This window comes from Diabrotica undecimpunctata, chromosome 2, assembly GCF_040954645.1.
Source record: "Diabrotica undecimpunctata isolate CICGRU chromosome 2, icDiaUnde3, whole genome shotgun sequence".
Taxonomy (NCBI): Eukaryota; Metazoa; Arthropoda; class Insecta; order Coleoptera; family Chrysomelidae; genus Diabrotica; species Diabrotica undecimpunctata.
In genome coordinates this window covers 156,717,289-156,731,583 of record NC_092804.1, presented here as the reverse complement: position 1 = coordinate 156,731,583, position 14,295 = coordinate 156,717,289, and the positions used below count along the sequence as shown (strand labels likewise).

At 31.5% G+C, this 14,295-nt stretch overlaps 2 protein-coding genes across 4 annotated transcripts in view; one reads left to right on the top strand and one right to left on the bottom strand.

Moving 5' to 3' along the window:
- Nucleotides 1–10,321, top strand: part of LOC140435118 (probable cytochrome P450 6a14) — a 55,397-nt gene extending 45,076 nt beyond the window's left edge. For both annotated transcript variants that reach the window (XM_072523833.1, XM_072523834.1), the window contains exon 8: nt 9,978–10,321. In XM_072523833.1, the coding sequence (XP_072379934.1) occupies nt 9,978–10,156 (179 nt within the window). In that variant the 3' untranslated portion in view covers nt 10,157–10,321. The remainder of the gene's footprint in view (nt 1–9,977) is intronic.
- The window catches only part of Cep290 (Centrosomal protein 290kDa), a 154,335-nt gene that overhangs the window by 84,447 nt on the left and 55,593 nt on the right, over nt 1–14,295 (bottom strand). For both annotated transcript variants that reach the window (XM_072523835.1, XM_072523836.1), the window contains exon 17: nt 11,584–11,855. In XM_072523835.1, the coding sequence (XP_072379936.1) occupies nt 11,584–11,855 (272 nt within the window). The remainder of the gene's footprint in view (nt 1–11,583; nt 11,856–14,295) is intronic.

Here is a 14,295-nt window from a genome sequence, read left to right as displayed (position 1 = left end):
GTGATGACGGTGAACTTGGTTCCTTCAACGTACGGACGAAATTTTTCAATGGCGAAAAGGACGGCAAGGCACTCACGTTCTGTGACAGAGAAATTTCGCTCGGCTTTAGTCAGAGATCGACTAGCGTAACATATAACTTGTTCGCTATCATCTAATTTTTGCGTCAAAACAGCTCCAACTCCAGTATCACTGGCGTCGGCTTGAACGACGAAGGGTTTCGAAAAATCTGGTTGAACCAGTACGGGGGCAGATACTAAGGCTTGCTTGATTAAGATAAAAGACTTTTCAGCTTCAGGATTCCAAGTAATGGTTTGTTTCTTTTCTTTTCCTTTACCCTTTAGGAGATCGTTTATTGGAGAGACAAGGGTAGAGAAATTTTTAATAAAACGGCGGTACCAAGAGCAAAGTCCAATGAAGCGTTTAATTTCGGTAGTGTTTGTAGGTCTGGGATAGGTTATCATAGCAGATATTTTTTCGGGGTCCGACCGAAGAGAATTATCACCAACGATATAACCGAGAAACTTAAGGGAAGTTTTGAAGAACTCGCATTTATCTACGTTAATGGTAAGATTTGCGTCCTTTAGCTTTTCTTTAACTTTAGAAAGAAGAGAGATATGTTCTTCAAAGGTAGGGGAACATACTATTATATCGTCAAGATAACAAAAAATAAAGGGTTCGAATTCAGGTCCGAAAATTGCATCTACTAGACGTTGTTGTGTTTGTGCTGAATTACACAAACCGAAAGGCATAACGGTAAATTGGAATAACCCTCGACCTACTACGGCGAAAGCAGTTTTTTCACGAGATGATTTTTCCAAGGGGATTTGCCAGAAAGCTTTCTTAAGATCAATAGACGAGATAAATTTTGCACCTCGTAAAAGAGAGAGGATCCTATCGATATTTGGAAGCGGGTAGGTGTCATGTTTAGTGACATCGTTTAAAGTACGACCATCAAAACAAAAACGAAATTCGTCATTTTTCTTCCTAACCAACAAAACGGGTGAACACCAAGAACTACAACTGGGTTCTATCACACCTAGCTGGAGCATTGAATCTAGTTCCTTATTTAAGATATTCGACATATATGGAGACATAGGGAAAGGACGTCGCTTGAATGGTTTTGAGTCGCCTGTATCTATTGTCATTTGAATTTTATTTGTGCGGCCTATACCTTCAGCGCTACTAACTTCGTTAAAGTTATTAATAATTTTGTTCGCTAAGGTACGGTCGGTTGGACTAAGAGATTCTAACGAACAAAGATGCGGGAAGATAGCTTCTGGATTGGCCATAGGAAAAGGATGATTTGGTTTGTCGGACTTAGTATTCCATTGGTTGGTATTAAAATCAATTGAGAGACAAAATTGTTCAGCAAAATTACTTCCAAGGATAAAAGAACACGGTAAAGAAGGCACTACAAGGCATTGAATTACTCTAAAGACATTATCGGCAAGAATAGGTAAATCTATGAGACCAGTTACTTTTTTATTGGAACCGTCTGCTAGAGAAACTGTCGAGTTAACGGATTTATTTATTGGAATTTTATTTTGATTAAGAAAAGCGAGACCTTGTTGTCCGGCACACGTAATGGAACAACCGGTATCCAATAGTACAGTAAAATCTTGATTGTAGATATTTACAGATATGTAGGGTCTTTTATCAGTCTTTTTAGAGATCACAAGGGGACAGACTTTATTATGAGAAGGAAGACGATAGAAGTTTCTAACTTCCGTAAGGTAATTTTTCCACTCATTTTCGGTCAAGCGGTAGGAGTTTCTATGCGAAAAGTCTCGGTTCTTATTCCATTGTTTTCGCTGACGGGAGTTAAAGGTACTTCGGTGAGATGTAGGAGAACGGTAATCTCGAGGTAAATTATTCTGAATTCTATTTGAAGAATAACTGGAGGATCGGGAGATATCGGACTTTTTGGGATGTCTGGGAATAGAATAGCCGATAGTATTTATTCCGTACGTTAGTTTTTTGGAGGATTACAATTTGTACATTGTGGGAAGGTAACTTGAGATTTTCCACATCGATAACAAAATATTTTCCTCGGACGACGACATTCACGGTGACTGTGTCCTTTGCCTTGGCAATTCCAACACGCAGTGGAAGAGTTTGGCTTAGAAGTTAAGGGAGGTACGTAATTCTTGCCTAAAGAACGGTTCGTGGGAAAGGTATTACTAGAAAAATTGTTTCTAGACTGAAAATGTCTCGGAGGGTTTCTCTGGGCATCCCTTTGGTTTTCTACGCTAGAAATAGAAGGAGAGTCACGTTTGAAAACTGAGGCAGCATTTATTTCGACGGTATTAATGAGAGAAGATAATTGGTCTACGGTATCCACCGTACTAGTGGCTATCATAGTAGAATATTCCGGTAGGAGATTTGAACGAATATAAGAGATTATGGTTTTTTCGGAGGGCTGTCTCGGTAATCTCTTTATTAAATTAAGTATGTCTGCTTGATACAGAACGAAAGGTTCATTTTTTCTTTGCTTACGGCTTTTGATCTGATCCCACAGTTCGTCTTCATAGCCATGCGGAAGGAATGTGAATTTAAGTAATTCGACCAGTTGTGGCCAAGAGGTAAGTTTAGATTTAACGCTGCTAAACCATTTAGCTGCGTTACCTGAGAAAAATTCCACGGCAGATCGGAAAAGTATCGCATCGGGAATATCACGCGATTCAGCAAGATTTTGAATTTTTTCCAAGACACTAAATAGATGCTTAGGATCACCGGAAAATTTAATATTCCAATCACCTACATTGACAGGAGTATTAACATGGACGATAGGGTTAATGGCTGGCATAGGAGCTTGTGAAGTTAAAGGTATATATGCAGGATTCGAGTCGGTAGTGATTATTTTATCATCTAGGTTTGCTTCTAACAGAAGGCAGGTAGAGATAGCTTCGTCTTTAAAATTCGATTCCACAGGTTTCTGTGGATCTGGGGTTAGACGTTGTAGTCTTAGGGAAAGATGCAATAAATGGGCCTTTGTTCTTTTGTAGACAGAATCACTAGGGTTTCCTTCAAATTCAGAAATAAGATTTTCGACTTCGGAAAAGATAGTTTCGATCTGGCTTGATTCATCTTCAAAGATAAGGGGATTTTCCGTTAGATCGATAATCGGAGTGGCTTTCTGAAGGGCTTTCTTAAGGATAGATTTTTTTTCGGAAAGAGTTCTATTTGACTTAATACCTCTGATTTTCAGTTCGTAATCGATCTGATTTACCTTGAGATAAGAGATAACAGAAGAATCCATTTTTAAACTCGTTTAGATAAAAAATAGTCGAGAGAAGAGAAGATACTTATATTTGAAGACTGCGTTGCGGTGCTATTTTTTACCATTTAGCTACCACATTGGACGATATTTTCTTGCTGTTAGCCCCACGTTGGGCGCCATTCTTTTCTGTGTACCCTCTTGATGATCGATTGAAGGTTACACAAAGAACGGTACTAGGCTCGGGCTTCAGTCTGGTAGAGGTATCTTGGTCGGGGTTCTTGTTACAGCTCAAATATCACGGATCAATTAAGGAAGTACTTACGACACAAAGACAAGAAGTTAGAAGAGAAGATAAGAGATAAGAGAAGAAAAGTTATTTGGGCACCACCCTATTTTTAGAGGAACAGGGAAACCTTAAGGCATAGAGAATACGATAATGAGAAAGATAAGATACAGTTAAGATACGCGAGAATAAAATAAACCGTGAGAGAAAAGGTATCTTGATCGTGCGGTACACACTCAATATTTCGACACAGATACACTAATTATACGATAAAACAAATAACATAAATCAGTAAAAATGCCTGAAAGAGATACACCATGCACAATAATATATATTCATATCATAACAATAAAAATAAAAAGCAAAAGGTTCGTCAACAAAATTATATTGAGGTATATAAAAAAAATACACTATAACAATCTTTACGGCACAGTTAGATGACACGAGATAAGTGATTGATTAATTTATAATCGAATAAAAACAAAAAATATCTTTTTTGGGAAAATAATTCTGCATAACGTAGTATTCTCAAGAATAGAAGAAAGCAAGGGACATTATAATAGTCAATATTCGTCAAACAAATTATTATTATGCCTTGAGAACACTTAAACGTTTACCAAAAATTTTTTTATTGAATGTGATCACCTCAAATCTATATATGAAATTTAACATAAATATACCCTACATTAATATAAAAGAAATGGTCCGTAATTTATACATATATTATATCGTAGGTTCAAACTCATAATAGTTCGTTCCGTTTAACCATAAACAGCAAGGTCACTAAACTAAACGTTGTAAATCAAATTCTTACGGTTTAGGTATCAAAGTTGAGCTTTAGTCAATAAAATTTACTACTCACAATTAATATGCCACAGGTGGATACAGATAGTGGCGTTAGGCCTTCAATAAAGTCACTTGACACTTGGTCCTCGGCAACAGGTAGCTACAGCAACGAATTACGGTTTGATTTCGGCAGACGAGAAGATAAACAGCCAAACAGGAATAGCACAGGTAATAATCGGTAGTAGAGATGAATGATGAATAATGCACAATGAATGGTGAATATTAAATAATGGCCAATGGCTAATGGCTAATCGTTAATGGCTAATGGTTAATCGGCAAACAGAAGTGACCTCGTTCCTTCGAAGTGGAACACGTCTGTTGGACAAAAGAGAAAATATTTAATATAGGACTCACTGTGTAAAGATAAATAAGGGTGAATTGAAAATCCACTTACCGCCGATTGTCGAAGATAAGACCGCTTGCCACAGGAACCAACTTGGAAATGAATATCGGATTGTGAATCTAGAAGGGCTTAGACAAGCGAAGGTTGAAAATAGGGAAGGGATATTGGCTGAAGGATGCCACGCGAAATTGACATTAAATAACCGGGATATTGGGGTTCATTTTCGTAGCGTTTACCAATAGAAAGTAAAGTTTCTACGAAAAACAACTCTTCTGATTTTCTGAGAAGGTAGCTCGGAGATTTCACAATAGGTCCTTTTTCCTTTGTTATTAGGAAAGATTTTTATGTAGCAAAACAAGATAAAAAGAAGAAGAAACATTTGGCGAAGTTATTTCTTTGTTAAAAAAAGGCGTAACAAAACGAAGGTATGCAGGCATGGGCGGCGTGAAAATAGTTTATTAAAGGGAATAATTTAAAGAAATTATGAACATGCTTCAATATATATATATATATATATATATATATATATATATATATATATATATATATATGGATTCGACCGTTACTTGATGGAAATTCAGCTGTTTTGGCTGATTGCCTCTCTCAAGTGATCTATTCATTAGAGACTATTTCATTAGAGACTATAAAGTGCAAACGCATGCCAAAAATAGATCACTTTAGAAAGACAATCAGCCGAAACAGCTGTAGTGATAAGAGCTTAAAATAAATTTTGTGGAAGTTTTGAAGACAAAGTTTTCAGTGTTTATTGTTACATAAATTTTGACTGTTAAATTATTAAACATGTGGAAAATTTATACTTATTAATACTATATATTATTTATACTATATAACTATTTATATTTTAAAAGTACATAGTTGAAACTAGCTACCAATATAGGTGTAAAAACCTGTAGTTTACATGAAAATCATATTATATTGTAAAATTATACTGACACAAGTTATATATATATATATATATATATATATATATATATATATATATATATATATATATATATATATATATATATATATATATATATATATATATAACTGTTTTGGATGGGTTGGAGTCAATAATAGGGCTATTGGTTAACTATTTTTTTATTCTCGAGCTTTCAATTGTGTTTACAATTATTATCAAGAGCTAAAAAAGACAAAATACTTACAAGGTTGAACTAAAAAGAAAAAACAATTTTTGTTAACTTACCAAATAAAAATTAGTTTGGTAAGTAAAAATCACTGCTTACATCTTCAAAATATTTAATACAAAAATGTTTTAGTCTAATAAATGTTTCTCCGAAAATTTTTATAATTTTGAAAACATTTTTTTAATATAAAAATAATTGAATTTATAAATAAGTTCAAATAGCAACCAATTACAAATAGCCTCAATGTCATAAATGCCAACATAAAATTTTTATTTTTGACAATTATATTGCCAAAAGTAAAATTTCGTTTAAACATTCTTTTTTGTTTAGTAACAAAAAGAAGAAGATTTATTCACCGTTGACAGATGTCTGAAAGAATGTGACAGATATATGGAGAATTAAATATGACATTTTACAAGTTTTATATATAAATCATAAAGAAAGAATATAATTATAAATTTTGCTTAAATTTTGAATTTCAGATCTTTTGTTTAAACTATTATCATTTTTGCTAATACAAACCATTTCCAAAAAAGTCCTTTTAAATTTATTACTTTCAATACATAAAATTTTAATGTTATCAAAATCCATAATATGGTCTTTATCGATTACATGTTCTGCCAAAGCACAAGATGGTTTTTTAATTCTGCAATCACTTTTGTGAGAAATAATGCGATTTGAAAGATTTCTTCCGGTCTCACCAACATATTCAGCCTCACACTGAGTACAACTAATGCTGTATACTAAATTCGTTTTTTTTAAATTTGTCTATAGGATATTTAAATGAATCTTTAATGTAAAAATTGTTGTTTAAATTATAAGCATTAGTTAAGATGTCAGTGAGGAGCTGTGCTATTGGTCCATTAGGAGGGCATAAAGATGAAACAATTGGTCTCATAGATAAAGTTGGTTTATGTATTTTTGGCAGAGCATAGAACCGTGGAGCAATAGAATTATAAATTTTGAGCTCTTTTGCTTTTTTATTATCAATAAATTTCTTTATGTTTAATTTAGATACTATACAGCGTTCCACGTTAAGAAAATAACATTGCAGAGATAGGGCCATGTATTTCTTATGGACGATAGAAGCGCAGCGATGCCACGATGAACGCAAGCACGATTCAGGCTTGTATAATTTGTATTTTCGTTTTCACAGACATGAATTAAATTAACGTTTTTTAACGTAATTGACCAAAAGTGCCCATTCGAAACAAGAGATGAAAAGTAGGGAAAATGATTTTAATTAAATAAATAGTATTTACAAAAGATAATTTTATTTTATCTATTTTAATTATAGTAACGACAGTTTATTTGTTTTTCGGTAAGAATATCATATACCATGAATCATAGAAATCAGTAGAAAATATTGCTTAGTTAAATCGTGCACTTTGCCGGCTATTAGAGATTTAAAAGCAAATAAACGGACCGCTTGGAATGCATATATCTAATTACTAATTGCAACTTAAAATAATACGGTGAGCGTATGTCAGCGATTTTATGTCGTTCTCTGAGACTACATAATGATAATAAGGCTTTGTGGTTCTTCAGTTGTTATTCTGACTTTACAGTTAAATGTTAATTGAAAATGGAAATTCGAAAAATATATCGACAATCTAGTAAACCGCATTCCTGAGAGTTTTGGCAACACTGATCTCCATAAGCCTAATGTTATTTTCTTAACGTGAAACGCTCTATAGACAATTTGCTTTTTGTTGCAAAGTACAAACAGGACTCCTTCTAAGTGTAGTGTAATACTTAGTATCATTTAAGAGTTCTCCAGTTTTTTGTAGATAATCCTCTTTGTACATTACAACAGTTACGTTGCCTTTATCGCTTTTAACAATATAAATTTCAGGATGGTTTTTAAGAAAAAGTTTAGTTTGCATATAGTATTTATTTAAAAAATGATCTTTGAAAAAACGAATTTAGTATACAGCATTAGTTGTACTCAGTGTGAGGCTGAATATGTTGGTGAGACCGGAAGAAATCTTTCAAATCGCATTATTTCTCACAAAAGTGATTGCAGAATTAAAAAACCATCTTGTGCTTTGGCAGAACATGTAATCGATAAAGACCATATTATGGATTTTGATAACATTAAAATTTTATGTATTGAAAGTAATAAATTTAAAAGGACTTTTTTGGAAATGGTTTGTATTAGCAAAAATGATAATAGTTTAAACAAAAGATCTGAAATTCAAAATTTAAGCAAAATTTATAATTATATTCTTTCTTTATGATTTATATATAAAACTTGTAAAATGTCATATTTAATTCTCCATATATCTGTCACATTCTTTCAGACATCTGTCAACGGTGAATAAATCTTCTTCTTTTTGTTACTAAACAAAAAAGAATGTTTAAACGAAATTTTACTTTTGGCAATATAATTGTCAAAAATAAAAATTTTATGTTGGCATTTATGACATTGAGGCTATTTGTAATTGGTTGCTATTTGAACTTATTTATAAATTCAATTATTTTTATATTAAAAAAATGTTTTCAAAATTATAAAAATTTTCGGAGAAACATTTATTAGACTAAAACATTTTTGTATTAAATATTTTGAAGATGTAAGCAGTGATTTTTACTTACCAAACTAATTTTTATTTGGTAAGTTAACAAAAATTGTTTTTTCTTTTTAGTTCAACCTTGTAAGTATTTTGTCTTTTTTAGCTCTTGATAATAATTGTAAACACAATTGAAAGCTCGAGAATAAAAAAATAGTTAACCAATAGCCCTATTATTGACTCCAACCCATCCAAAACAGTTATATATTTGTTCCAAACGAGTCACAAGTACTTCTTTTTTCTTATATATATATATATATATATATATATATATATATATATATATATATATATATATATATATAACTTGTGTCAGTATAATTTTACAATATAATATGATTTTCATGTAAACTACAGGTTTTTACACCTATATTGGTAGCTAGTTTCAACTATGTACTTTTAAAATATAAATAGTTATATAGTATAAATAATATATAGTATTAATAAGTATAAATTTTCCACATGTTTAATAATTTAACAGTCAAAATTTATGTAACAATAAACACTGAAAACTTTGTCTTCAAAACTTCCACAAAATTTATTTTAAGCTCTTATCACTACAGCTGTTTCGGCTGATTGTCTTTCTAAAGTGATCTATTTTTGGCATGCGTTTGCACTTTATAGTCTCTAATGAAATAGTCTCTAATGAATAGATCACTTGAGAGAGGCAATCAGCCAAAACAGCTGAATTTCCATCAAGTAACGGTCGAATCCATCAATTAGTCAAAATTTAACCTTATTTTATGTCATTTTAACGTGGAAATATTTCTAGGTTTCACTGATGATGGTCCGGCTGGACTGAAAACGTTTTGAAGATTTGTATTCCTTTTGAATAAATTTTAAATATTTTAATATTCAAATGTATCATCATACATCAGAAGTCCAACCACTGAGATTTTTCCCTTTTACTTTGTATTATAAAAATAGTATATAGTAGGTACCTAATCATTCTAGATAATATATGATTGAATTATATCAATGCACAACCGCATCGTGTAAATTCGTGTAAATAAAATTTAAACTTATATAAAAATTATATATTTAAACTTATGGTTTTGTGTTTAAATAAAAAAAAAATTAAACTTATAGACTGTGTGAATCTTTAGACAACGTTATTTTTTCCCACTAAATCAATTACAACACAAAACACTAATTCAAAGTGAAATTGAAAAGTTGATATTACTGAGTACCGTAACTTAATCGCTCTTGTGCGAGAAAAACTAAAAACCTGCTTTGTCAGTGCTTTATCAAATATACATTTGTAAATTTGAATAGCAACATTTAATTGCTAATTATTTTAGATCAAAGTCATACTGCCCATTAGAGATCTATTGTGTCCTCGTTTTTCTTGCTTTCTCTAATAGTTTTTCAAGGATTCGTCGGCCTAATTTCGTTTTCCCCTACTTCGGTATGCCCCGTAATAAAACTATTAAATGACCGTCGCAAAATATAACTACTTAAATTTAAACTTTAATAAACTACAGTAATATTGACATTTTTCAAAAATAAATTAAATGCCATTATAATTAAATATCAATACTTATATATATTTTTTTAATTTTAGGCATGAGGTTTGCTATGATTCAGGCAAAAATTGCTCTATCCCTAACTTTGAGAAACTTCTTCTTTGAACTTAGTGAAAAGACGAAATTACCTTTGAAGATGGAAAAAAAAGGAATTATTTTAACACCCATAGGTGGATTATGGTTAAAATTAAAACCAAGAGACTATAAACCAAACTAAAATCACGAATACGGAAATTACAAATAATGTGTGTGATATAGTTCAAAACTAGATTAGGTGACGATACAATTTATGTATAAAATATGAAAGAACTTATTAGTTTGAACATAAAAATAAAATGTACATAATCCATCGTATATAATAAATTTTAGATTTAAACCCTCATATGGTATTTTTATTGATGTTTATATTTTTATATTAAAACATACATTAAAAAAACAAAATGTCATTAAAATGAAATAAAATCCATTTTTTAATGACAGAACTTTATTTCTTTAAATTTTCGTGTTTTTTTACTACTTTTTATTACTTAACCGGTTCCTACTAATATGTCATTGTCGTGCCTTTCTATCTAATCTGAGTCTGGTCTCGACTACTCCACGCAGGACAGACTGTACTACTAGTAGGGAACGTCCTAAGGCTATTATAGGATCATCAGGAGGGTGTGAATAGATTATATTAAAAAAATATCTGCGGATTAACTGAGAACATAAAATAGAAATTAGAGCTATGTCTTTCACAGTAGATTTTTTGATTAAACATGACAATACACTCATTCAAACATAAACACACGCACACACATACACCCATACATCATGCTACGTGGGCAAAATAACCAGAGAGCCGCATAAATACGGACTCATACGATGAGATGTCTTCTGTGACTACTGCACTCCCCAATTCTGGGAAATTACTAGCTTGGTACCATATGGACGCACTACCAGAGCATTGCGTACCACTAATAGCATTGCATCCCAACTCTTGGAAATAAAATGAACACGGGACAAAAAGAGGTGACCCAGAAGTGGAAATAGGTGATTCATTTAAATACAAAAATAAAAACATAAAGGAAACGAGAAAATGAACGATCCCGCTAGCGGACTATATCTGCGCGCCTAATATGTCTCAATGACCCCAATCAGGATCTTCCAGGTAAACATTTTTTAAAGTAAAACAGCTTACATGGAACTTACTTTATTGCTGTAAGAAGATTCAATATTGCCTTGTTGCTGGGATGGATGACACCATCAAATTTTTCCAAATATGTATATCTATACAGAGTGTCCAGAAATTCTCCTGACAAACGAAGACCACGGATTCCTCAGAGAATTATAAAATGTTTTATTCCAATTCACCTAGTCCGAAAATGCTTCCCAAGGGAGCTAGAGCTATTTGAAGATGGCGCCTTGTAAGTAGTTTTTTTAATAACTCCAGAACGCTGGAGTTATTACACAAAAGAATTACTACAAAGAATAATGTTTGTATTTTGAGAACGATTTCCGAAGTGGAAATTGAAACGTTAATAAACGTACTTTAACCTTTAATTGTGGCTTATTCCCATTCAAATAAGAATAATGTTGTTAAATACTGGGGATAATATAAAAAGGTTAATTTTTTATTTTAACATATGCTTAAAAAATTCTTACCTTAGCCGATAATTCTAAAATCGCAATCTTTCTTTCCTGTCCTTCGAGTTTTTCCTGCAACATCGTAGCTCCTAAAGCTCCCGCATGGTGTTGTTGCATTTCTAGTTTGTGCTTTAATATGTCTACATCGTTGAGCAATTTTAAATTTTCAGTTCTTAACGTTTCTAATTCAGAATTTAAATTAATATTTAGGTTAGAAGTTTTTAGTGTCTTGACCCTATTTTCAAGATTCCGTTTTTCCCGTTCCAAACGTTCTATCGCCATTCTATATCCTAAAAAAATAAGGTCCGAATGGTAATAAAATATGAAAATATGGATTTTCGAGAAAAAAAATCAAGTCAATAGTCACTGAAGAGTTAGTAAATGTTATGAGAAAATATATACTCTAATAATTGTAATCATTATTCTTATATTTCTTACTCAATAATATATATTTATGGGGTTTTTGGGTTTCTGTATAGTTAGTTTTTTGTCCCCCAGAATCCTTGGGACAGACTGATAAATCAGTCAGATTTTGGAGGAATCCAACTACCTGAGGTAAATCTGCATTTGTTTTAAAATCTGACATCGCAGTTTTAAAGGGATTATGGCATTAAAACACCACGTCTGTCAGACGGGTTGGTGAGTATTCGTAGTATCACAGCCGGTTAAATCAACTTGGCTAAGCCTTATTCGTACCTGTACTGCTTATCTATAGAAACTTCCCTATCAGCTAATAGTAGACAAATGTAGTGGGGGAAGACCACTTACACGTTGGGCTGACGACATCACCAGAAATTGGCAGGAAAGAGCACAAAATCGTAAAAATTGGAGGAGTTTAAGGGAAGCATATGTAAAGCAGTGGACGTGATAAATGAAGGCTGGATGATGATGATGATGATGAATATATATTATATATATATATATATATATATATATATATATATATATATATATATATATATATACAGATTGAACGAATTTAAAACGGAACATACGAAATCAATGTATTTCGCCTCAACTCCGCTCTAGGTGGTTGGCCAACAAAAGGTTGTCAAATAATTATATTATAAAAATCCAATACTTCAGCGGGCTGCTGGATTCGGAACTCATTCAAGAACAAGTCAAAACTCCACCCAAATAGGTTGTCTAGAATCACTGAAAAAACTAGACTAAACAAGCAGTTATTATGCTGTCAAACCACTTATCGCTTCCTTATAGTCCAAGAGATAGAGCCGAAATTTTGAACTGATCAGTAATATGACATTTCTCTATTGGAATATATTCATTGTAACTGGGTTAAGACTTTGCCTTACAGGCGGACGCCCCCCGTGGTACAGGGAGTGGCTATACAGGGATGAAGTTGTCATTTTTTTCGGAAAAATTAACGATCGATAATATGGCTGAAAATTTGCCCAGAGTAAGATCTTGGTATAACTAGAAGAAATCCCAAAGGGCGGACGCGAGAGTAGATACATAAGGTGTGGCGGACAGGGGCGAAATTGCAATTTTTTGGGGAAAAATTAACGATAAGTAATATGTCCGCCATTTTCATGGCTCATTATTTAGCCCCTAAAAACTTTAAATCCAAAAGGGCGGACAGCTGGGTTGGTACAGAGAGCCACAAAACGGGGTCAAATGTATCACTTGCCTGCGCATTTTGAGTCTCGGCAACAATTTTCAAACTGATTTTATTATGATATTTTTATACCGATTGATTTGAAAATTTGTAAAAGTAAAATCTAATTTGTAGAATCCTTTCGATTTTCTGTAAGTTATACCATGATTTTTTTCCAAAAATTTTCAAACGATTTTTCCGATAAGAAAAAAAAATTTAGAAAAACTTTCCTAAAACATTTGATAAAACTCTACGTCATCGTCTGAATCTTTTATAGAATATTTTGTAGTATTAAAATGATATTATGATAATGTTTTTTTTTCCAAACTAAAGTCATATTTACTTTACAAATCACATTTTTTTTTCTTAAATATAAATATTTTACGAATTAATTTTTAATTGAATAAATGTTTGATATTTGATATTTTATTAAATTAAAGTAATTTTATAATGTTAATTATTAAATATTTTTGGTATAACAAATAGTAATTTTACTTATTTTTTATTACAATAAAAAGGTTTTTAAATTTATATTGCATAAATAATGATTGTTCAGATATAAGAAAAATTTGATTTATTATTACATTAATAATCAAATAAAAAATATATTATTTCTATTTATCAATAGATAAAATTCAATTTGTAGAATTCCTTTAACATTTTACAAATAATTATTAATAAAAATCAATTTAATAGTGGAATTATTAATTTTTTAAGTTTTGAAATTTACTTTGTAGATATTTTCAATATTTTTTTTAACTTTCAAATTGATTGAATTTTTTTTTCATTAGTTAATTATAATTTTACAAATTCTGTTTGGACATTAATTTTGCATCATTATTATTTTAAAATATTAAAATAATAATGATGCGCGTTCATTTAGATCAGTAATTCTAGACTAATGCACTAAATGTAATAAGTATCAAGATGCTTTTATTCAACTTGGTGAAACTGAATTCGATTGTAATAAAGTTTTTGAAACCTTAAAAACTTTCGTATATCACTTATATGGAACAGGACTGACGAGAACAATTCCAAAAAGAAAAGTAAACGATGTCAGATTTTCACTATTTAACCGGCAGTATGAGTTGCATGATGTGAACGAACCTTAAAAA